The sequence below is a fragment of the Neovison vison genome, chromosome 1, assembly GCF_020171115.1.
Source record: "Neovison vison isolate M4711 chromosome 1, ASM_NN_V1, whole genome shotgun sequence".
Classification (NCBI taxonomy): Eukaryota; Metazoa; Chordata; class Mammalia; order Carnivora; family Mustelidae; genus Neogale; species Neogale vison.
The window spans coordinates 70817004-70843757 of NC_058091.1; the positions used below are offsets into that span (position 1 = coordinate 70817004).

Genomic DNA, 26754 nt, shown 5'->3' on the forward strand with positions numbered 1-26754 from the left:
ATAAATAAAATCTTAAAAACAAAAAAGAAAAAAAGAACTGTAAGTGTTTTAATTAAAACTGAGCTTCTCTTTGGGGCACACAAACAACCACACAGATTTGACTCAGGTTCCCAGAAGCTGGAATATTTTTAAACTTGCACCACTCCTGATCCGTATCTGGCAGCCTGCTGACAGAGGAAACAGGCTTTACATGGGCAGGTAATGCCTAGTCATCAAAAGGGACTTTCTCCAATTGCCAACAACAAACCCTCAGGCTCAGAAAGCCTCAAAAAGCAAAACAAAGTTCCAAAAGATTCTTAATTAGCATTTGTAATCTTTTAGAACTTCTGGCTCTAAATTAAGGTTATTCTCTTTGATCTTGCAGTTCTGCAAAGTAAAGAGATTTTTATATGCTTATAGTTTCATATTTCTGTGAGCTTGTGTTCCCATCTGTTTAATAGAGCCCTTCTCAAGTGTGCAGACTAGCTCTTGGAGTGACTGGCAAATCGGATTCATCCTAGAAATATAAATCAGATTAATAGTTGCAATTCCTACAACTGCTCTCTGTAATTCTGAGCAGAAACACTGGTCCTACAACTTGAGAAGCCATTTTAATGGCCTCTAATGAGCTGAACAGACTGAAATTTTTCACTGGCTTTAGATTAGCAATGGGCTTTTGCCTTGCAAGGTAACACAAGCATTTAGCAGATATTTAAAACATGTTTTACTGTGTTTCTGTGGTTATGTCTAAGTAGGCTTAAACAACATGGGAGCTTAGAGCATTCCACGATTTTTAATAGGGATAGCACCTAATTTAGAAACACAATTACAAGCAGCTGTAGGGTAGATTTTACGAAAATGAGCCTATGTGGGATCGATGCCGATGTTCTCTGATGGGTAACACACTGTGAATTATTACTCCAGAGAGGGGTCTTTATACTGAATAATAATTCTCTAAGCCTAGTGTCAAGATCACTTGCATTCATCTCCTGGGGGCGCTTGTTAAAAATGAACTGGGATGCACCTTATACTTCCTGAATCCGTTAACTCTGGAGATGGTACTTTGAAAGCTGCATTTTAACAAACATCTGATGAGTCTGATGCAAAACAAAGTTTGAAACCCAGGTTTATTAAGATGTAGAGGAAATACATACATACTTTTACTCAGTGGTAGACATGCAGAGATTTCAGGTCCCAGTCCCCGGGAAAAGTTGGCCCCTGACTGGACTGGGAAAGCCCCTGACTCACCCTCTTGTGGCGAGGAGTGCTGTGAGGGCAGGGACACCGCTGTCCTCTCCCAAGTGAGGGAAACATCTCAACGAAAACACGAGGCACAACGCAGACACTCGCTACACGTCTGAGGAATCAATGGCTAACTGGAAAAGGACTGCAGACTCACATTTCTATCTAAATACACATTAGGAATTCACATAACCCAACCATCCTTTTGGGTTTGACGTATTGCTGTAGGAAAACAGATCAAAATATTTAACACAGCTAGAAAAGGACTCACAGGGAAGCCATCTTAATGTGGGGCGGAGCTTACCAGCCAGGATACCCTGAGTCCCTGCTTACAAGTGCTCCCATCTGGTCATAAAAGGCGGCCCCACTCACTCCCTTTGCCATATAAATGCTGTCATTTGCCATATAAATGCTGTCATTTCTACGGTACATGAAATGAAAATTTCATTTCCTGTGGAGAATGAAAAAGGTAGCATTTCCTATGTGGGACAGGAATTAAAACAACAGCATTTTGGGAAGCACTGCCAAATTTATAAGAGTGCCAGTATGTATGCCAGTATTGGGGGTTCATCTAGTCATTTAACAGATACCCAGTATGGAGACCTTACAACATTGAAGAATGTAGCTGTTTCACCAGAACAAAAAGTTCATACAGCGGTTGCCTCTTAGATTATATAACTGATCTGTCTCCTTTGAAGGCTGGTGGATGTTTCGAGGTCACCTTGCATCCTTACTGGGTGCCAGGTAGCATGTTCTGTGCTGGGGTGTCTCAGAGAACCAGAGAAGATGTGGCCCCAGCTTTTATGGAACTTACTGTCAAGCAAAGTACACAGACTCAGAAGTATATACCTGAAACCGACAGCGGCATCGGGCTGTGTGCTGTGAAGGAGCGTAATGAGGAACCTGAACTACACTCCAGCAGATCAGATAAAGCTTCCCCAAGGGAATGATATGAACTTGAAGCCTGCAAAACGAGAGATGAGCTAGGAGACGACAGGCCTGGAGGCTTTAGGCAGAGAGCAAAGGATGACTGAGAACCCCAGTGGTTAAAGCATTAAGTTTAAAAACGAGCCTGGCAGAGATGGGCAAGAGGGGCCAGAGAACACAGGACCTTCCAGGCCAGGCTCAGAATTACGGTCTCCATCTCAAGGGTAATAGAGAATCACTGCAAGTTGTCAAGCAGGGACAAACAAACAAATTTTCAAATGCATACTCTTGGGTTCTAGCCTGGAAGATTCTGGTGGGGCTGGCCCGGCCCCCAAATCTGAATTCTCAGAAGGTCTCTGGGACTCTGATGCAACAACGTCTAGGAGCTATTGCCGTGGAACATTAGTTGTCCCCACACCCAGCCTAAGCAGGTGGCCTGCCAACTTGCCCTTACAATAATGGTCGCGGTCTGAAAAGGATATACATATTCCTTGCATTGTTACTTTATCTGGCCTGGCTGCATCAGCTTCCAGATCAAAAGCAATGCCTGGGGATCCTCTGGCATTTGAAACAGGTGAAGGAGGGGGTGGTGATGGGTGGCAGAGCAACCGCGGTCAATGCCCAGCCCGTGTCTGCTGGACAGCACCCCCTTCCAGCCATGGCGCCAGCTCCACGGTCTTTCCCACTCCGCCTCCCTGAAGGACTAACCTGGGCTCCCGCTGCTCGGTGTGCAACAGGGCTGATGTGCGGGGAAATGACTGTGTGCTCCTCCCCTGGCAGCCTCACTCTGGGACTGAAGGTAACTGCTGTTTAAATAGCTCCGCTCCTTTAGTTTCACGGTGGGCAAACTTTGAGACTGTGTTTTACACAGACTCCCAGAGTGGTCACAGCAGGACTGTGTCCCTGCTGTCCAAAGTGGTAATCAGTGTGACAACAAAGCTTTCATGGGCGGTCTCCCCTTCCCCGGCTCACTCCATCACTCCCCCATGGAGGTCTTCCTCACCTCCCAAATAAACCACCTGCAACTCAATCTTTGTCTCAGGGTCCACTTCTGGGGGGACAAATGGTCTCTTGCTGTCCTAAAGTGTATTACAACAACAAAACAAAAAAAAACAAAAAACAAAAAAACCCAAACAAACAAACAAAAAATCTGGTAGAGTCTGGCTACCAAAGTAAGTAAATTATTACAAAGGATGCAAGGAAAATGCATTAAAACCTGAATGAAAAATTCTATCCATGTATGTAAAGAATATGAGAAAAGGAGAGAGAACATAATCTGGTATTGTGAGAACTATCTTCAATGTTCTATTTAAAGAAATAAAACAAGATCAAACTAGAGAGAGAGAGACAAACCATAAAAGACTCTTAATCTCAGGAAACAAACTAAAGGTTGCTGGAGGGGAGGGGTTGAAGGGATGGGGTGGCAGGTTGAGGAATATTGGGGAGGGTATGTGCTATAGTGAGAAAAAATAAATTAAAAAAAGGAAAGGAAAGAAAGAAATGGGCCAGCCTTTCCTTTGCTCTGCCAGAATAAAAGAATGCCATGCAACAATTGGTAACCTATCCCGCTTGCCCCGTTAATACAAGCTAACATTTACTGAGGCTTATTATTATCATTGCTCTCAGAGCTCTGCACAGCTTACTAGTTTCTTTCTTAAGTCCAGGTGAAAGAAGTCAGCAATCCAAAATTTTATATTTACTTATGAAATGAAAAAAGTATTAAATATGTTCACACAGATTCCCTTAGAGCAGAGAAGCCAGCCAACTTCTACCCTGTTAATTCTACCTTAAATCAACCATTATGTATGATAACCATACATTATCAAATGTATCAAGCCATCAGATACATTTTTTCATTAACAGCCTTCTTTTATCTGTTCGTGTTTACTATGTTGGCACCTCATGATCATTTATATCTAAAATACCCAGTGCCATTGGGATTACTGTGAGAACCAGTGACTGCCTGCAGTAGAAAAAGGTAATCCTAAGTCAATTTTTAAAAATATTAAGGAAGGGGCGCCTGGGTGGCTCAGTGGGTAAAGCCACTGCCTTCGGCTCGGGTCATGATCGCAGGGTCCTGGGATCGAGTCCCGCATCGGGCTCTCTGCTCAGCGGGGGGCCTGCTTCCCTTCCTCTCTCTCTGCCTACTTGTCCTACTTGTGATTTCTCTGTCAAATAAATAAAATCTTAAAAAAAAAAAATTAAGGAAGAAGTTAAAATTTTTAAAGAGTAAATGAATCTGTGTTATTTTGAAACATATTGTGTGGAAGCATTTAGGTTGCAAAATCAAAATGTCTGCAATCATCTCTTACATATACTTCCGCATAAAAAAAACAGTGAGGAAAAAAATGTTCACCTTAAAAATTGAGGGGTTATTTTGATCGTCTCCCTCATGTTTCCTTTGCATGTACGTAATCAAATCTTTCAGTTTATTTTTCAGTTATAAAAATACAGTAAAATAAAAACAGTAAATCTGGGAAGATGAAGGCAAGAAGAAATCCAAAGAGTCTCTGAAAACATGAATAATGGAACACTCACATACCAAATGAAAGCAGATCACCTGAAGAAACTGACCTTAATACAAAGAAGCCTAAGTATTCAGTCACAAAAAGTAATGACAGGTCAGAATTCACTGACTCAAAAGAGAGTATGGGCGAAAAATGCATGACACAGAAAACTATTTAGATGTAAAACATATGTAATAGGTTATAGAGAAAACTAAAAATGTATGTGGTTGTTCCCTAAATCCTGGGTGATTACATGAAGAACCATGACCACACCTCAGAGAAGACAGGTCACTGGAATGGTCAAATCCACTACAGCCTTTTTTTACATAAATTTTGCGTTAAAGAAGACCCTAGGAAATCATCCCAAGGAGATTCTGCTGTGAGGAAACTCTGGCCCTGGGAGTCTGGCCTGGAGCTGGTAAGGTGAGTGAAAAGCCTGTGAGATAGGCCTGCTTGTTCCTCAGAGTCTTCTGTTGGTATTTTAAACAGTATCTTGGCTTCTGAAATCTAAACACTAGGCAGTCTTACCACCTTGTGAGTCAGTCAATGAACTCTGTATCTATAATTATTACTATATGAATTAGTGCTTTATTTGTCTTAAAGTAAATTTCCTCACATGGTATGACCTCATTTTGGAAGGCTGGGTTGGGGAAAATGAGTTTACGTTACATTAGTCATAGTTTTAAGGGTAAAAAAAAAATAATCATCTTCCTGTGGTTAATAATTAAAGAAGTTACAGCTCACCCCATCCATAGGATAAAATTACTTTTTTATAAGGATAGTGAGACCTGGGGTGCCTGGGTGGCTCAGTGGGTTAAGCCTCTGCTTTTGGCTCAGGTCATAATCCCAGGGTCCTGGGATCAAGCCCTGAATCGTGCTCTCTGCTCAGCAGGGAGCCTGCTTTCCTTCCTCTCTCTCTCTGCCTGCCTCTCTGCCTGCTTGTGATCTCTGTCTGTCAAATAAATTAAAAAAAAAAAAAAAATTAAAAAAAAAGGATAGTGAGACCTGAAATGCCAGTACTCCAATAGCACTGCTATGAATTTAGTATCAGATTAATTAATTCAAATGTCCACCTGGCTCATCCATAAAAATGTAAGTTATAAAATATTTAATAGAGGATGATGTTGCCTTAGGTTTTAAAATACTCATGAAAGGGGCGCCTGGGGGCTCAGTTGGTTGAGCATCCAACTCTTGATTTCAGTTTGGGTCATGATCCCAGGGTTCTGGGATCCCCCTGAGGTGGGTGCTGCACTCAGTGCAGAGTCTGCTGGGGACTCCCTCTCCCTCTGCCCCTCCCCCTACTCACGTACATGTGCATGCATTCTCTCTCTCTCTCTCTCAAATGAATAAATAAATCTTTTATTTATTTTTTTTAGATTATTTATTTATTTATTTGACAGAGATCACAAGAAGGCAGAGAAGCAGGCAAAGAGAGAGGAGGAAGCAGGCTTCCTGCTGAGCAGAGAGCCCGATGCGGGGCTCTATTCCAAGGGATCATGACCTGAGCCGAAGGCAGAGGCTTTAACCCACTGAGCCACCCAGGCGCCCCTGAATAAATAAATCTTAAATAAATAAATAAGTAAAATACTCCATAAAAGAAACTCCCACTAAGCACTAAGGAATACCTTTCCACCAATCTGCTTTTTTTTAGTAGTATCCTCAGCTGCTGGAAGGGCACACGACTTTTATTTAAAGATCAAACAAAATCTAGTTCTTTACCTAATAATCCACTGAGCTTAGCATTCCAACTCAACTCTACGAGTGAAATAAAAACTGAATGAGCTCATATAGGTGACCCTTGAACAACATGGGTTTGGACTAAGCAGGTCCACTTATGCATGGATTTTTTTTTTTCAATAAATTACATATATTACTGGAAATGTACTTTCTCTTCCTTATGATTTTAATAACATTTTCTTTCCTCTAGCTTACTTCATTGTAAGAAAACCATATATAATATCTATAATGTACAGAATATGTGTTAATCAACTGTTTATGTTTTCGGTAAGGCTTTCAGTCAACATTACGCTGTTAGTTAAGTTTTTGGGAACTTAAAAGGTGTACTTAGATTTTTCACTGTGTCGGGGGGTCAGTACCCTTAACGCCCCATGTCATTCAAGGGTCAAATGTAGTGCAATTAACAGTTTAATAATTAAAAGGAATAACACATATGCAAGCATTTAGAATGAAAAAGAAGTAATGTATATTCTTCACAAAAATCTTCACAGAAATATGAACTAGCCTGAAGTAAAATGACTGGAATTTCTAAACTCCTAACACCAAAAAAGTTCAACCAGAAGAGGAACACGTAAGAATTAAGCCTGTCTGATTAGATATGCTTTTAAAAACCCTCTGCCTAATTTTTTTAAGTCCACTACTGATCTCCATCATCCTTTTACATTAAATCAAATACATTTTCAATAATGTCCGAGAAAAGATAACCAGAGAACATAAAACACCTGAGACAGAAAACCTCTTTCAACCAGAGTACTTCTAAACAACACTAATATTATCACTTTAATTACCTGATTTCAGGAGATGAAGAGATTTCATTTGTGTCTGCCCTTTTATTTCTTGGAAATGATGGACTAGCCGGAGGCATCTCACCACTTAAGCGGTCTGGGAAAATTCGGTCTTTATTCAAATTGATTTCTGAATAGGGACAGTTGGCAGCACTAAAACATTAAAAGGAAAAGGGAAGAACATTCCCATTAGAACACACCTCTAATGAAAATGACAGGCTACAGAACATAAAGCTCCAAAATTTAATTGAATGTTATATATATTTACATATGCGTATATGTATGACTAAATGTATCGTACGCAATATTTTGTTTCTCAGACACAGTTTCAGTATATTCTGAGAGCAAATGTGTCTTGGCACTTGATGTTCAGACGCAATCTGATGAAATCTTTGGAACCGAGGAACGATCACTGCAGGATCCCCTTTGTACTGTCCAAGGGCAGAGCCTGTGCATATCTACGAGAAAGATCAGCCCCAAGAAAGAAATGCTTTCTTTCTTGGAGGCCTGGTGATAACGGTGGGTCAGCGAGAGCCTGATGGGACAGATGGAGCAGATCTGCTTCCCAAAGTGATTCTCCAGCCTCAGGGTCCTCAAGGGCTGCGTCATTTCCTTTATAACAGCTGTCCCTCTCAAGGAAGGTAGTTCCCCCATGTTCCTGGCTCCACGTCCAAATGCACACCTGATATCCTAGGCAATACATGTATCAATCTGTAGTTAACCCTGTTTCTGATCTCAAAGGAGCCCAGACGCCAACTTGGATCATGACCCATTTAGCTCGCTTCCCTTCTATCCGTGCCCTCTGCACCCCTGGCTGGTCTCTCAGGATCCACTTGGGGATCATACCTGCTATCCAAGCAAAGGAAATCTAGGCCACTAATTATTAAATCAGTGTTAAGTCAGTATCATCCTCTGCCTAGGCCTCAGCTCTCCAGGCTCCAGAACAACTGGGCAGCCTCTGTATCTCAGGCCTCCAATACACAATGAACCCCTCCAATGAACGGCTCCTCTGCCCCTCTGGTTTTAGGAAGTCTCCTTAAAACTGGAAACTGTTGGATCTTAGATAAATTATATTAGTGTCTTATGTGTCTCTTCCTCTCTCTAGGTGATTGTGGGAATGTTGATAATCACCCAAGGAAAAATTTTAAACAATGCATGTTTATTCTCCACCAAGAAAATCAGATAGATACCTTCTCCTAGAAGAGGGGGGAAGAGTTTGAAAACTAAGTGATTCTGACTATAAAACTTAGCACAGATACGTTGTAAGCTAAAATACAATCTTTATTTTACCTAACTTCATACTGCTCTATACTCTATGCAATAGACAAACATAAATAACATTCCCTTATGTCTTGACTTAAATGTATATAATGCTAACCCAACAATAACAAAAACAGTAACTAGTAATATTTATGGAGCTCTCACTATATAATCAAGTACTGTACTAAGCACAGTACCTCACTTAAGCTTTACAATATCCTATGAGGAAGGCTGCTCATGGGACAAATTAGGCCTAAAACGCTTAGGTGACTTCAATCTTTAGTTATTTCATTTATTTGTTCAGCAAGTATTTATCAAGCATCTATTAAGCCCTAATTATCTTCCTAGGCACTGGAAACACAATGGAAAATAAAAAGACAAGGTGTCCCCTCTCATGAAGATGATATTCTAGGAGAAGCCACAATTGCGCAAACATAAATTAGACAACCTCACATAATGACAAACGCCATGCAGTATGACCTAAGAGAGAAGATGGGGCTGTTGCAGGTGTGAGGAGGGGCCTCTCTGAAGTGGCAGCATTTGAGCAGAGCCCTCAAGGTCAGGAAGACGCCTGCTCTGTCCACACAGGAGAAGAGCATTCTGGGAAATGGGAAGAAGAACACAAATGGAGGGAAAGCTCGTAGGGAAAGTTTGGTGGGGGAAGATCAGTGATGGTCGAGTGTGTGAGCAAGGGGAGGGGATGCACTAGAGGCAGGCGGGGGAAGTGTTATGTAGGGTCTGGTAGGCCACAGTCATGAGTTCAGTTGGTTAGGTTACTTTTGATGTGAGGGCACCAGAGGACCTTCAAATAGGAGAATGATATGGTTTGATGTACAATTAAAAACAATCACTCAGAACGTTTTGTGGAGGGAAGATCTCAAGAGGACCGAACTGGAGCAAAAGTAGTTTCGTAAGAGTAAAGACATCATGGTGACTTGGATTTGGGTGGCTAAAACAGTCACGGTACTTCTGTGATCCCTCCAAGGGAAGCTGTGCATGGATAGCTGATGGGGAGTGACATCAAAGAAGGACTGAAGAATGGTCTGCAGGTTGGCCTGAAGACCTGGGTGGTGATAAGGATGCCTTTTCTCTCCCCACCCCCTCACAAGATGAGAATGATGAGAGAGAAGGAGATATTGTAGGACCACATCAGGAATTGTGGAATGTTTATTAAACAATCAAGTAGAGATGGTGCCTTCCCAATGTCACACAGCAACAAAGCAGCTCAGTAAAATGAGCCCACTATTTCATTTATCTTATTGAGAATGGCCATGCTATTTTAACTCATTTTTATTCATCAAGTAATGATGTTAAGGAAAAATCCATCACCATTGTCTCTTCTGAACAAGAATCCTTCAAGTACCTCATGGAATCCTTTATGGAATATTTGTACTTATCAGTGTTTACGGATATAAGTAACAAAAACCAGTTCAAAGTTGAGCAGAAATCAACTTACTGCAAGGGCATCATTCAGCTAAGTAGGAAGACTGGGCAGTCAGGCTGCATCAGGAAGAAAGGTCCAACCAGCTCTCCTCCCCAGGCATAGTCTACACTGGATGGGGGGCTCCTCGGGCTGTGGCCTTCATTCACTCTGTAGACCCCTCAGCCACTTCCACACCCGCCCAACTCCCACCCAACCCCAATTCCACAGAGGCTGCAAACACCCAGTGTGACCTGCCTTCACATCACTCCTTCTGATGGAGGACCCAGCTGGCAGCATCTGCTTGGCTAAATTTCAGTCTTCTGCCCACACAGTAACTGCCACAGGTCTGAGGAAGGGGAGAGGCCCTGCTCCCTGTGGTTCCCCCAAGAGACGTGAAGCTCCACCTATCTTGTTTCATACAAATATAAATGACCCAGGCTGGCCTCATAATAAACATGCTTACAACCAAATTTATCAATGAACTCCCCCTCTTCTGATGAATAAAGATAAGAAATACAACCAGTTCCTCCTGTTATTCTTGAATCTTTGTTTCTGACAAAGGAAATATATTAACTAAGCCTCAGATTGTCATCTTTAACTCTGTTCTATTCTTTCTTCCTCATATTGTGTATTTCTATTACAAATTTATCGCCTTGCGTTTTGTGAACAGCAAGAAAAAAAATCTAAATATAATTCTTTTTTTTTTTGGACAAACAGTATGCTGCTAATCCAAAAATACTGCAACCATCATGTTTCACTCACAGTTAAACACCTGGCTTTACAATGACTGAAGAACTATTTACACACCTACCCTCGGCTTTTATCAGATATGAAGTAAAGAAAATGAGAGGCCTGTTCTTGACCCCACTCACTCCCACACTGTAAGACCCACAATATTCTTAAGATGGGCTGCCTATCCCCGACTATGCAATGGTAACAGCTATAGTTTAGAACTCTTACGTCATCCCCTTCCCCTCTCTGTTGACTACATGAAGGAGGAATAGCTCTAAGATCCCTGCATATGAACTTGGACAGCTCACAGAGAGGAGAGACTGCAGAACAAAATCAGCCTTACTGTCTAACTGTCTGCCTCTCTGGATTGTTAGGGCCAGAGAGGAATTTCAAACTCTTGTCTTCAAGTAGGGGAAGGGAGCACAGCCCTCCCAGCAGAGATTTACTAATGGGCCGGGCTGATCTAACAAGGGAGTCCCACCATGATCTTATGCTTATACCCCCCTCTTCTTTTGAACCCTGAGAGAAGTAAAATGGGTATACACACCTCACATTTCTACCCCTACTCTGGGGTAGAGAAGGAAGCCAGCTGGTTCCTGAAGTGGGTGGTGATTTAAAAAAAAAAAAATGCAATGCCACAAAATGCAAATGAAGTGTGCTCAAGTGACAGTATGCGTGGAGCGATGGGCAATCCCCTAGACAGAAATCAGGAACCTGGTTCTAAAGGTGCTCTGCCGCTCCATCCATTACTTCCTCAAGAGTGAACACAACTTGTGAGACCCCGTCTTCTCACTTGTAAAACGAGGATGATAACAATGTCATAATCTCCACAGCTCAACTGCATTACACACATTAAGTGCTTTACTTCCATAATCTTGTTTAATTCCTACCCTGGGAAGTTGGCTCCTTGTCTAGCACTCGTTTTACAGATACAGAAACTGAGTCTTCAAAAAGGGAACTTACTCACTGTCACTTTACCAGTTCTTGGCAGAGTCCGATGACGAGCTCGGACTGTCCTGTTATGTCGTATGGGGGCAAACAGTACCTCGCCATATCGAAGAATGCCCTCAGCTTTAATCGGTGACAATGGACTCCATCTGAGTATCATCTTCGAGCAAGATACTCCTGTCATAGAGCTAATACGCATCGACCCATAACTAATCTCTTTGCCAGTTTCCTTTTTCTTAAATTTACAAGGTTCATACAGTTTTAAAAGTTACCAGTGCTGATCAAACTTCTGCGGAGAAAGTGGGTTCTCATTAGGCTTCTGATCATCTCTAGTTTCTCCTGTACTACCTCTGTGTATCATGTACACAGGGGCACACACCTATCCACATACACATAACTCTTTACCATGACGGAGTTCCTCAGAGAGCAGAGGAAGCAACTCACGCAGGGGCACACAACTATCTACCATGAGGATTTCATCAGGGTACACCCTGTTCTACTGGCAAATAATTCCATATCAGCTTTACACATGAATGTCAATGTGCCTCCAGTCCCTCTAAGGAGGCAGTTTTTTCCTATGACAGACTGGGCCAGCTGATGAGGAAAGGGAGGAGGACTGCCTTATTCACTACTCCCCACTGCCACCTTTGAAATCCTTTTAATTGTGGATATGTTTACTTAAACAATTAGGTAACATTTCCAGTTTTCTGAGTGATCACATAATCGTTCTCACACACTATCTTTTTTTTTTTAAAGATTTTATTTATTTATTTGACAGACAGAGATCACCAGAAGGCAGAGAGAGAGAGAGAGAGAGCGAGCGAGCAGGCTCCCCGCTGAGCAGAGAGCCCGATGCAGGGCTAAATCCCAGGACCCCGAGACCACGACGCGAGCCAAAGGCAGAGGCTTAACCCACTGAGCCACCCAGGTGCCCGTCACACACTATCCTGACCAAAACCCGAGTCAGGCTCTATCAGGCCACATGCTTCTACAAGCAGAGACTGGGTGCCATCCAGGCCTCGGTTGAATTCTGATTCGGCCACTGTCTGACCCTCGGGCATGTACTTAACTACTCCAACCCTGTTTCCTCACCTGTAACACAGAGATTAGAACAGCACCTGTTTCACAAAGCCGCTGTGAACAGTAAGTGAGATCACACAGTAAGTCCTACAACAGTGCCTGGAACATAAGAAGTCATCAATAAATCCCACCGGTTGTCAGTATTCAAGAAGCTGAAGCAGACGAACACATAACCACTATGGTGTAAGAGAGCATCGGCAAAGATAAATAACAGCATTAAAAAGTCCATACCATGCCTCACTTTTGGAGATTCTCTGCTTCTCTCAGGAAAAGGGTGCTACTCCATTCATGCCTCTATGAAACCCTGTTTGCCCCAGACTGGCCTTCTTCAGGGTAGGGACCCCCTCTCCTCTGTGTGGCCCACCACCTCACCCTGCAGCCGGCCCAAAGCAAGCACTCAGTAAGCGTATGCTGGATGCAGGGATGGAAGGATGTTCAGTCAATATGATGTTTACAGTTTGCAGGTGTCTGTTCGCATTTTTAAAACTCTCCATGGATTCTATGATGACCTTTTAGAGGTTGTTGGAGATACTCCCCATTTGTTCTTGTTTATTTCCTCCATGATCCAATCTTATGTAGAAAAGATTTACTTCTGAAAGCACTAGGGATGCACAATATCTTTCATATAACTTTAGTTCTCCTTTAATCTCCTCCCCTTCTCTGACCTTTCCGTAGTCCGAATGAATGAATCAACAAAGGGAAACACCACACCACCACCCAGATGAATGCTCCCTTGCTAGAAAGAGAGCATGGAGCAATGCGGCTACCGAATGTCCCTAGAGACAAGAACAACATCCACATTCGACTCACTCACTGATCATTTACATTTCAACATCTGAAAACATCACATTCTCAAAATTCATCGCCGAGACACATGTTCTATTTCTAACACCTCTTACATCAAATTCAACTATTATAATTTTTCAGAGAAGCTAACAACAACCGCTAGTCAAAACATAGCCTTTTGCTTATGTGTTCATAAAAGTGATTATTCTTGCTTAAAAGAGCAACTTTCCTTGTTATCTAAGCAAAGAATGCATGTTTTGATTTATGCAGTTTCTCAGTAAATTAGTCCAAAGAGAATTTTCTCATTATGTTTTCCTAAACACAGCATTCTCAGCAAGGACAAAAATAAGTGCCAGAGAAATGAACCTTTTCAAGAATATCCATGAGGCTGCAGCTATGCCACAGTCTACTAATGAAATGGAAAACAGGCTGTGCCTGTTAAGGATTAATAACCCGCCGGACACAGAGCTCTGAGTGTTGTAAATAGGACAGCACAGTTGGGAAGACTCAGGAAAGCCAGCGGAAAGGGCTAAGAAGGGGAGAGAGCACAGGCCAGGAGCTGATGGCGGCTGCCAGTTGTCTGAAGCCCACGCACCGCTCCTCGCCGAGGCTCCAGCCAACCACCAACTCTGCCCCAGGCTCATGCACAAAACTGCTAGTCACGCCCTCCGTCTGACAGAACACCAGATGCCACTTCTTTATCAATATATGTCTTCAAGCCCGAAGGTCTACTGCTTCCTCTTTCATTCCAAAAAAATGAGTAATTCTCTATGGGTTCCAGTTAAACGGAAAGATTTCTTTACTGCATCTTTCCATAAAATTTTCCACGACTCGTCCCACAATGCCCCCCTTCTTTTGGCAGATATGACACCGCATCGCTGAAGAAATGCTCTGGAGAGAATCACCGCAACTCTGCGAAATGGGTGTGGCTCAGTGGAGGAGCCCTCAGAGGTCCATGGTACTGCTGGGGAAAAGGTGGTCGTAATGAGTGGACAGTGCCTTCAAGCAGGGGACAGGACTGTCACCAAAGACCTTGCCATGACAGGCAAACCTCTCAGCTCAGGCCAAAAGCACTCCTAAAGAGATGATGGACATTGCTTTAAGGGGGGTTTCCTTCCCAGAAGGCCAAAACAAGTATTTCAACTGCCCCACAACAACATAATATCAATATGCATGCTTTAAAAAAAAACAAAAACTTCTTTATTCCTGTCCTTAATTTTCCTCAAATTTCCATAATTTGAACAAACTGCCTCAGTCCAATGAACATCTTGGGGTTGGTAACAGGTCAAAGGTTCAATATTACTGTTCTGTATCTTATATTTTAATTAAATTATGTACAGCTTTATATCTCCATTAGTCCCTGAGTTCCTTGAAGGCTGCTCTGACTAATTCTTGGAGCAGAGCCTTGAGAGGCACTGCGAGGGGAGAGGTCAACAGCACACACCCTTGAGCTAGACTGGGTGCCATTCTCTGTTTCTCCCTTATCAGAGCCAATCAATAAACCTCTCCAGTGCCATAGTGGCCTCATCAAAAATTGGAAGAAAATAACACTAGGACTAACAGGGCAGTTCTGAAGGTTATCCATACATGTAAAACAGAGCAGTACCTTGTGCAGAGGAAATACATGCTCAATAAATGTTAGTTATTATTGGGGAAAAAACTCAAAAATATTTACAGAATGAAATTATTAATATACAATGGAAATTTATTAATGCTAGTGGGTTATTTTTGGCATTTAGACTTATATAATGTCTGAAAAATAATCTAGCTGCCTTCACTCAGCAACACTAAACAACTCTGAAGATATAGTATATTTAATTCAGTTTGCATTAATCATGTAACTTTGGGTTTACAATTACATAAACAATGAAAAGGATTTTTTTTTTAATTTTTTCATTCTTTCCTTCTTTCTTTCTTTTAATTATTTTTTAAGCAGGCTCCATGCCCAATGTGGGGCTTGAACTCAGGACCCTGAGATAGAGAGTCACATGCTCTACTAATTGAGAGAGCCAGGAACTTCTGAAAGGGATTTTTTTTTTTTTAAAGATTTTATTATTTATTTGACAGATAGAGATAACAAGGCAGGGAGGCAGGCAGAGAGAGAGGGGGAAGCAGGCTCCCTGTGGGGAGCTCAATCCAGGATGCCGGATCATGACCTGAGTCAAAGACAGAGGCTTAACCCACAGAGCCACCCAGGTGCCCCTGAAAAAGACTTTTAAGTGGGTATCTGTAAATGGAATCACCATCCTATTCTTAGACTATTTACTCTAAAATAGATTGAATCCCATGAAAACCTCAGGAGGAGTGTTACAAAAGGAAGATAAGCAGTATTTGAGGATTCAGAGATTAAGGAAAGAAGGAAGGAAGGGAGGGAGGAAAGAAGGGGAAAAGAGAAGAGAAGAAAAGAAAAAGAAAAGGAGGGAGAGGGAAGAAACATGAATTACATCACTTTTACAGTTCCTATTAACTCTCAGAGGAACAGGTAGTGCAATGTTCAGATTTTTCAGAAGACCCAGATTCACCATGCGTACAGACTAGATAAACAAGGGACATTTTCTTACTGGGCAATCCAATTAACATGCAGTCAGAACACTTACATTGACAAATGGTTATTTTAAAACATCCCTAAACAGGTGATGCTTCTGTTCCTCAAAAATCACAGTCAAATCATTGGAACTTCCAGGTATTTCATAAGATTTTTAAATGCCTACAAACACCCTCAAATAGCCTACACAATACATCAAATTCAGATGCATAATTTTGATTTCTTTTTTAAGTTACTTAGGGGTTAAAAAAATACTTGAAAAACATTGTTTTGGATCAATGCATTCTCAAGTGTGACTATTTATATTTGTGCTGCTTATGATCTTTCCTGGTAATCTATGATAATCTCACTTCTCATTATTCAAATTGTTGAGTCCCCAAATCATATCATATTCTACCAAACAAAGACCTTCAACAGGGTCTGTCTTCTTCTTATTATTATTAACGGTTAACCCAATATGACTCTTTCAGAAGATAAGTGTCTGGACAACTGGTCAGGCTGTCAAGAAAAGGCAAATAGCTAGAGTAAATTTATTTTAAACTGTGAGTGCTTTTTTCAGGAATGCAGGAAGACTTAACTACAGACACACTCTTCATTTTTACAGGGTCACCATGGAAACCACATTTCATATAGATCAAAATATAAAATTAGCTCACATCTATTAGTACACATGGAAATCATTATCTTACACATGTGTGGGATAGGTACCCTCTCTTTGACCACATAAAGAATCCCCGTGTGAGTGGCAGCCACACATACCTGTGAGGGCCCAGGTGTCTCACTCTCTTAAAATGGCCAATCCCTTTACATCCTGGGGTTGAGCATCCACCATGTTCGGAAGCTTCCATTAATTCTAAGGGGTCTATAAGAAAACAAGGGGGCAAAAATGAGAGAAAGAAAGAAGGGGGCATAAAATTAACCAGAAGGCTATAAAATAAAAATTAAAAATCTTAGAAGGCTTTTTAAAGGTTTTCCCCTATGCTTTTGTTCACATTATTTATCTTTCTTCAATAGTGAAATGGTAGACTTTGGTCTAAACCTCTTTCAAGGTCACAGATTCCAGAAACACCTAAATGTGAATTAATGAGGTGATTCTAAGCAATTTTCATCAAGTAACTAACATAACTAATACAGGAATACTGGTATACTGTGAAAATTTCAAACACCACAGAGAAACAGTTAACAGATCCTATTCATACTCCCCCACCCACATTTCAGACACTCCCTCATCCCCACAACTTATGTTCATGTGTAATGTGCTAGATGTTGTTCTAAGCATTCCCATATATACCTGTGTGTGTGTGTGTGTATCAAGTTTTTTTTTTTGTTTCATTTAGTCACATATAAGGGATAACATAGATGTGTGCTATTCTGAAACATTTTTCTTCTTTGGTCTTTAACTTCATGTCTTGTAAATCTTTCCATCTTGATGGTAACATTCTTTATGGCTGTTGCAGTGTCTGTATCATGAATGCACCAGAATTTAACCAATCTCTGTTTCCAAGGTTTGTTAGTTTAAATACATTGTAACAAATGGCATTCATGTGAACTTTTGTACCTTTACACAGCCTGTAGGCGGCATCCAGAAGTGAAGCCACTAGATGGGGGACTGCATGCTAAACATTTTAAAACCCCACGATAATCTATTTCCTACATATTTTCTGTTATAATGTATATGTTTTCTTTCAAAGTAGAAATCACAGTATGTTAAGTTTTCCATGTTTACTTTTTTAAAAATTGAATTTAAAGAGAACTTTTACTGAGGTTATTATAAATCACATGAAGTTTTAAGTAATGATTCATATAGAGACCTTGTAGACTTTGCTCAGTTTCTCAAAATGGTAACATTTTGCAAAACTACAGTATGAAATCACTCCTGATACACTAAATTTTGATAGTCTGACAAACTGTCTTCCAAAAATTCAGTATTGATTTTAAAAGGTGAGGAGTACTTCTAAATAAAAGTAAAAAATATATATATAAACTTTGCTTTTTCAAACATTACATTTTTTCTTTTATATTTTTGTGACTGTCATGTGACTGAAAATGTAGGAAAAGGATTACATAGAGAAGAAATGTACAGTGAGAAAGAAACAGAAAGGATAGGAGAAAAGAACACTTTAAACACCCCATACAAGAACATGGAAACATTTATTTAAATTATTCTTGTATCTCTTACTCAAAGGAGGTTGAAGAGGATGCCCGGTTTTTGAACACCAGCCCACGGGGTGAATGTCTGGAGAATCTGCATCTACCCAGTAATCATAGCAGCTGTTCCAGCCATCAAAGTGAACCTGGATGACAGAAAGAAATTAACAATACAATTCAGGTCACGAAAATCCCTACAATAGAAGTTTTACCCACCATAACAATTTTCATTCTCTTCTAAATTATACAGTAGATTTAATACCCAATATATTTTTTTAATTATTTAAATTACTTTATTTACACTATGAGGGAAAAAAAGGCACTTTTGACTTATTTTTAAATTATCTGTCCATTAAGAAATGTGTTGCCAGGAGTACTTCTACAGAGATATTATTGTATGTATCTTCCAACACTAGAACATCTTGAATACATAACATCTTTATATAAGCAAGGCCAAATACCCAGTAAATATGCCTTAAGTAATGAATACATCAGGGCAGGGACGGAGAAATGGGAGGGGCCAGTAGAGAGGCACGAGGGCTTTTCATATAAATGTCAACTCTTCCAGAGGCATGCTAAGAAGTCTTTTTAAACAAATTCAACATCCTATTAGAAATACAACCAGTTTACAAAATATCTCTCCATCCAATGCATTTCTAAAAAACATTTTTTTCTCATAAATAATTACAATATCTCTCAAAAAGATTTTATGTTGGTGCCACTGTTACTGGCCACCACGTGGAAGAGCACCTGGTTCCCCAGCGAGGGTCACTAAGAATCAGCTAAGTAGCTTTTAATTATTACATATACTTTATCTTTTAGGATGGAAGATTTACCAAAAGCCTGAAGATATTTTACTTTTACACTGTTTGCCAGCTACATCTCCTGAAGTCTGTGAATCCCTTACTCCTACCCAGACAACAGAGGCCAGATGGATGAAAAATGCAAACATTAAAAGCTGAACAACAAAAGTTCTAGAACAATGCATGAGTGAACATGTTTGTCATCTCAGAGTAGGATAACCTTTGTGAACAAGATGCCAAACTCAAAAGCCGTGAAAGAATAGACTGTTCAATTGACCACATGAACATTAAAAACTTGAGAGTGCCAAATATGCTGTAATGAGTGGCAAATACCAGACACACAAAAAAAGGAAAACCCAGGAGAAACCCCCAAAATACATTTATTACATATGTAACAATGTACTTTGTTCCTTAATGTATATAGTTACTATATATTAACATAGTAAGATTAAAAACCCAATAGAAAGATGAAAAATAGATATAAATAGCTCATAAGTAAGAAACTAAGTATAGTTAGTAAACATATAAGAAGATCATCTATTTCACTTATAAGCAAAACACTACAAATTAAAATCACAAGATGTAGTTCTTTCAACCTGTCAAAAATGTGCCACTTGGGTGTTTCCTAGAGTTGGTGGGTATGAGAATAAAACGCTTTCTCTTGGACTGCTGATAGGAGTATTAATTAGCAAATACTTCTGTTATGTTATTTGCAATAACAATCACTTAAAATATATCACCCTTGACTTGATAATCTCAGTAACTCAACTCTTCGTTTACAGTAGAAAACAACCTGGGTATACACCGTTAGGGACTGGCTAGCTAAATTATGGTACATCTGTATGACAGAATAGTACAGAGTTGTTAAAGTACATATATACAGGTTCAAAATAAAGTCCTTCACAATGAATCCACTTTCTCAAGCCGGAAATCAATCAATCCTAGAATCAAAGCCCACAGAATCCCATACCTGGAAGAAATCATAGGTATTATTTTAAAGAAGAGAAGAGATCACACAGCTAATTAGGAGAAGTTACAAAGCCTAAAATTCAAGGATCCAAATAAAATAACTCATCATTCACATGCACTGAATATAAAAGGAGCACTTACATAAAATTACCTAAGTCAAAGTAACCCCTTCTTTTCCTCTGATCAAAAACAATGCCCAATTAACAGTGAGAAGACATTCATGATAATTTTCTAAAAATACCAATTTATGCTATCAATGCTACCAATAAATGAACACACATAATTTAGTGTTAAAGTAAGTTTGAAGTATCCTAATTCTCAACTAATCAAGTGATTACCCTATTTTATTACACATGAAACGTCCCTGGATTCTGATCTTGCTATTCCTAAATTCCATTTCTTTGACACTGGAATCAATGTTCATATAATGTATGTCTCATTTGTTGTAAATGAACTCCTAAATTTTTTAAAATTTAGGCATCTTCCTATAGCAAACATACTCAATCCTAACAAATAAATGGTTCTCCACCCCTGCTACAGATCAGAATTGTCTCAATGATGAAAAGGAGAAAGAGATAAAGGGGGGAAAAAACAAACAAAACATCTGAGCCCACCTAGCAGATTGTTAAACCACAGGTTTCGTTTTGCGCATACTTATGTTGTTTACTCAATGTCTAAGTAACTGAGGTGTGCGCTCAGAATTGAGACCCATGGATATTAACTAGTACATTACTGTACGCCAATAGAGTCTCTGAAAGTCTTGATATCATAAATAAACAAAAGGGTTCTTTTTAAAGTTTCCTTACATATGTCTTTAAGAATGTTTATGGTAGATCTAGCATATCTGTTGATACCACAATGTGTCAAAGTTTTCCATGAAACTGACTTAGTTTGGCAATGAGATGTTATCTATCTAGAATTAATGTACTTTAGATACCATAGATAAGTCTAATACCACCTATAAACTAGACTGGTAGACAATCTGGAGAATTTTAGTAGTTTAAAGTTATAATTTCAGAGATAAAATTTAGTTTAGATATTATAAACAGAGGTAACAATAAAATTCTCTTTGATAAGTACCAAATATACTTAAAAATGCTATCTGAAAGTATATAAAAAATAATATATGCAAAAGTTAATACTAACCCGAATCAAAATTCTCATTCAAGAAGCCCAGATGAAATAATTTTATTAATGTCTGTATAGTTTTATTTCATCTCTTGTAAATTCTACTACTTCAGTTGCTGGCATATTAAGAGGTTTTAAACAAAGAAAAAATCAGACACTTTAGTAACGTTTTATAGTTTTACTCTTGCTGGTGACTATTTTGAAAAGTAATCCAAAGTCTAACAAAGAACAAGAAAGGAAGATACACAAATGTGTAACATGAAATACTTAAAACTTTTACAAACCCAAAAGAGACATAAAAAATATTTATAATACAAATGTTCCACTAGAAATACAATTATATATGAAAGCAACTCAGCAATAATTCTAAATTTAATAAAAAAAATCTAAAGAAAATAATATGAGGGGCACCTGGGCAGCTCACTCAGTTAAGAGTATGATTCTAGACTTGGGCTCAGGTCATGATCTCAACGTTGTGAGATCAAGCCCCAAGCTAGGCTCTATGCTGGACATAGAGCTTGCTTAAGCCTCTCTCTCCCTCGGCAAAGGTCTAAAGCCAGGAGGACAAATGGAGAAGTAAAGGGGCCGACAGTTGAGAAGTGACAGTAAGCAGCAACGTGAGTGGAGGGCAAACGAAGGAGTGCTGACCTACAGGATAGAGTGGGTGGGGGGCAGCCTAGGCACCTGAGAACAGGACCAGAGCAAATGGATGTACCAGGCAGAACCCAAGAAGGACTCAATCTGGTGGCAGGAGGTAGGAGATTCCCTTAGTGTGCTCCCCAACTCCCCCCACCATGGTAACTGCCCCTTCAACAACTCTGCCAGAGAGTAGAGGTTTACCTTGTAGAGAAATAAAATCACTAAGGCTCTGAATTCTAGAATAAATATCCCACGGCCATGGGTGGGACAGAAAGTAAGGAACTGAGCAAGAGCTGCACATTCCAACCCCATCCTTCTCTCTGTCTCGCCCAGCAGCCATCAGGGAGGGGACTGGCAGAAACTGGAAGGCTCCAGAGAAGGACTCAGATGCCAAAAATGGGGATCTTCATGTGAAAAAGCTGGCTCTCTGCTTTCTTATCAAATGGTGAAATCCACTCGTCTCTAAGTCCCACCCATGAAAACAATTAACTTTTTAAGCGTTTTTTCTTAAAGAATACAGCCAGTCAAGGACCTGACATTTGACATTTGATCTGGCTGAAGAGAACTCCTGGCTCCTCACTGGGATCTGTGGCTACACTTGACGTTACCAGTTTCCAACAGAACAAATTGGATCCACCTTCCTGAACATTCCTTGACCCTGTGAAAGGTACAATCTGATCTTCTTTGAGATTACTTCTCTTTCCGCATCCTATATTAAAAGGATGTGCTTCTGTACTTTTCTTCTGAAAAGTCTACATCTAATACAATCCCATCAGAAAACATTAATCTGCAAGTTTTCAGGGAAAAAAAGAGCATACTATTGAAGAATGAGGTGCCATATTCAGAAGAAATCACTCTATGATTTACGACAGACATTTAATATTTCGAGTTTGTGCTGGGAGAAAGAACAGAGTTACAACATAGTAACTGTCAGTCACAAAGAGAAATTCTTGCATCGATTAAAGGAAAAAAACTGGATAAACATTGACAAAGACGCACAGCTGTTTTATTTGCATATTCCTATGGTCTGACTAATTATAGGACCTCATAAGTTAAACATCTGCCTACGTTTCCATCCAAGATATCGTAGAACAAAGACAAAACTCCACCAGAGTACACTCACTTTTATTCGGTGATCATCCGTGTCCGCAACTGTTGCTACTCTAATAAACATAGGATTTCTTTTGTCTATGACTTCAAGCTTCATTTTCTTCTGAAATCCATGTGGAGGTTTCTGCCATACAGAAAAGTTTACATGGTAAGATTCAGAGGAAGAGAAGGTGGGCTCCGTGTCACAAAGACAGCATAAGATGAGCTATTTACAGAATCAACCTTCTAACTCACAAGTTCCTACAATAGCTTTGGACCTTTCCCTCCCTATCAAAAAGCACAATCCCAAATCACAGGGCCAAACCCTGAGGCAATAGAAACAACCAGAGCACCCAGCCACAGGAGCAAACAGAAAGCAAAGATCTTAAGATAAAATTCAAAATGCTTCAGTTATTTGATTAGCCACGGGGAAGGCAAGAAGTTTTTCTCATTAGTGAGAAGAAGGCATCTTGGCAAAAATCAACAAGTATTTAAATAATTTACAGAAAAAGAGGGAAGAACTTTAAAGTGACAGAGAAGTGACACAGAGATTATAAATGATCAGACCCAAAAGCAGATGTCTTTAAAAAAAGGAAAATTAGCCATCAAAACATACAAGATGGAATTTGTCCTGTAAAAACAGAAATGAGTAAGGAGGACCTTTGCTCCTAGACCTTTGCTACCTACGCCTCAGTCCTCAGCAGAAACTTGCAAACCTCGAAAAAAGTGGCAAGCTGCAGAAGGCAAGGTGACTGTTGTATTAGGCAAATTGCTTAACTTTTCTGAGCTTCACACCCCTGTTCTTTAAATTGGGTATAACAAAACAGTGGCTCTGAAAATTAAGTGTGAAAATTATGTAAAGGATAAAAAACAATCAATGCAAGGCAGCTGAAGGCCAAACTAGAGAAATCATAGTTTTCTCTTTGGTATCACTGTGACAGGAGACATGTAGGCAGATACTGATGTGATTTTATCCAGTTCAAAGCAAAATGCAATGCAAGTTCTTCTTTGTAATAGCTTGAGTTAAAGTCAGAGAGTCAGGTAAAAATTCTTAAGTAGGTCATAACTATTCATTTTTAAATCCTAAGTTTACTATCAGATATGCTGTTTTTACATGGCTTTTCTTTATGTGCTTTTTTCTTTAAAAAATTTTGATGTTCTTTTCTATATTTGGGCCCATACCTCTAATTAATTCTATCATTAAAAACTCTAGCAATTTATACACAAGAAAATCACTTAAAGAAAAGTGAGGTTTATGACAGACTAATTATGTGACATTAAAATATTTTTTAAATATTTAATATAGTTTTCTTTAAATTCACAGAAAACTAGAAATTATAAAAGAAGCTTTTAGAAATAAAAAAATTTTAAAATACATTTCATTACTTATTTTTCCCTTGCAAAGAAATGAGGTTTACTTTGAATCTTACCAAGTTATATGTAAGATGCAATGACTCCGGTTAGAAAGATACTATTAAAATAAGCAGGTGACCTTGTATTTTGATAATTAAACATGCTGATTAATAGCAATAAAATGAAAAACAGCAACTCAGCTTGCCATAAACAAATCCAAAGGAACTGTTAAATACAATTTTCATTAGAAAATATCCTATCTTGTTTTGGTTTTTCAGAACATCTACCTGGAAAAATAGAAGTTTGCCATAAGACCACAACAACTCATTACATACCAATTCAAGCAGAAATATTTTCCAAGGAGACAGGTCCAAACTGAAAGTATTTTCTGGATGCAAACAACAAAAACCCCAGTAATAACTTTGACTTTCAAAATTGTAAGAAGTCAAAAACATCTTCTGTGGTCTTCTGTTTCCCTCCCTTTCCTATTCTGGTTCACTTGTACTCTCTCTTTCTGTTCTTGAATTTCAATGAATGTACACCATTGCCAAGACAAATTAATCAAATAGTGTAAAACAGATTAACTCACCACTTTGAAAGCTCTTGCAGGAGCAGGTAAAGAATTGGTTTCTTCTAAGTATTTATCCCAAGAAAAATGTTTCACATTTGGATAACCTAAGAAAAAAGTAAATCCTGTCAGGTTTCACCAAAATGACAGTGAGAACCACAAACTGACCTGTAAAATTAGGATATATTATTACTGTAACCTAAGAAATTATGTTCCTATCCCACATAATCACTTTAAACTGAATAATACACTCAGAACTGTTTAATAACTATATTACTTTCCTCTTGATCAAGACTCCTCTATTACCTTTTAAATGAAAATTTAAGATATACATATACATATAATTTATATTCTCAGGTAAGTCCTATATACAGATACACACAAACAAAAGTACCCTTTACTGTCCAATTCTACTAATCTAGGAAAATCTCATGTACACACAGACAATGCACAGTTGTTTGTTATGTGTCCTATATATAATACATAAGGAATAGAAAGCACTTGTTAAGAAGAATGAGGCAGATTTACATATACTAATATGTGACATATTCCAGATATATCATCATATTATTAGGTCAAACAAACAAAAATCAAGTCATAGGTACGGTATTTTTTTTTTTTTAGGTTTATTTTATTTTTAGAGAGTGTGAATGTAGAGAGACGCAGTGAGGGAGGGAGAGGGAATGGGAGAGAGAATCCCAAGCAGACTACATGCTGAGCTCAGAGCCTGAGCGGCGGCGGTGCGGAGGGGGGCTCCCTCTCACAACCTTGAGTAAAACCAAGGATCAGGAAGCCCAACCAACTGAGTCACCCAAGTCCCCAGGTCATGGAACAGTGTTCGAAGAATATGTAGAAATAACTATTCCTCTTTTCTCTTGCCTCCTTTTGTTTCCTCCAGAGTCCAAAATCCATTAGGCAGGCATGAGCAGGAATTAACATAAAGAGGACTGAAAAAATAGGTAAATATACTGAGATAAAAGAAGGCAGACTTCTTACCGACTGAAAAAAGAGGTATAAATAGACAAAGTAGGAAACTAGAATAAACTTAGGGGTCTTGGATATGAATTGGAGCTAAGGATATAAATTCACTGTTTTCAATGTCTAAATAGATACATAAATACACAGAATTTTTAAAAATATTTTTACATGAGTGTGTTTCCTAACTATGTCATCTGAGAGGACAGAAGTAGTATCATACCAGCAGCAACGAGCACACCTACTTGTTGAGATTTTAGTTTGAATCAGGGAAAGTACAGAATAAGCCTGGCTATACCAGAAAGTAGGAAGTTCTCAAAAAATGATTAGAACATGTCAAAGGACATAGTAACAGCTTAAAGGGACTCCCACAGCCAAATGTGAGAAAATCTGGACATGGAAGTAAATAATACTGGTTAGAGATTATAACTCATTGATAAAAACAGTAATGTATGAGTCCATGCAGAGATAAATAAATTAACTGAATGAATAAATGCAAAGATGAAAAAGTTATTTTTTATAGAAGAATATCAGCTAATTATGTACAAGGAATAGAAAATTAGCATTTAGCAGCTGTCAGAATAATAATTCGTACTAGAAATATCAACAGATGTTAAAACTAGTGAGTGGTGCTGGGATGAAGTACAGCATATTTATACAATCTCAAATTATCTCTCCACAAAATACCTACTAATTAGAGAGGGGAAAAATTATGTTAGTGAAGAAGCCTGGCAAACCCCATCTTTTTTATTTTTTTTTTTAAGATTTTTAAAATTTATTTTAGAGAGAGTGTATATGTACACACAAACAGGGGGAGGGGCAGAGAGAGAGGGAGAGAGAATCCTCAAGTAAACTCTGAATAGAGCAGAGAGCCCAATGCAGGGCTCAATCCCAGGACACTGAGATCATGGCCTGACCCAAATCAAGACTTGGATGCTTAACCAACTGAGCCACCCAAATGCCCCTGGCAAACACCACCTTGATCAATTAATGTTAAAAAATCAAGGAATGAGACAAACTGACTTCGTATGCCACCTGAGCACTGTATGCCACACAGCACCGTTTCTGTGATATTCCTGCCCAAATATATAACCCGGATCTAATAAAGTGGAAATGCTAAGCATATCCAAA

The 26754-nt window shown here is 39.3% G+C and overlaps 1 protein-coding gene across 3 annotated transcripts in view; it reads right to left on the minus strand.

Annotated features, from left to right (window-relative positions):
* Positions 1 to 26754, minus strand: part of L3MBTL3 (L3MBTL histone methyl-lysine binding protein 3) — a 111781-nt gene that overhangs the window by 24156 nt on the left and 60871 nt on the right. For all 3 annotated transcript variants that reach the window (XM_044249080.1, XM_044249087.1, XM_044249070.1), the window contains 5 exons: positions 24670 to 24755; positions 22762 to 22872; positions 18131 to 18245; positions 16711 to 16813; positions 7181 to 7330 (listed from right to left, as the gene is read on the minus strand). In XM_044249080.1, coding sequence (XP_044105015.1) covers positions 7181 to 7330; positions 16711 to 16813; positions 18131 to 18245; positions 22762 to 22872; positions 24670 to 24755 — 565 coding nt within the window. The remainder of the gene's footprint in view (positions 1 to 7180; positions 7331 to 16710; positions 16814 to 18130; positions 18246 to 22761; positions 22873 to 24669; positions 24756 to 26754) is intronic.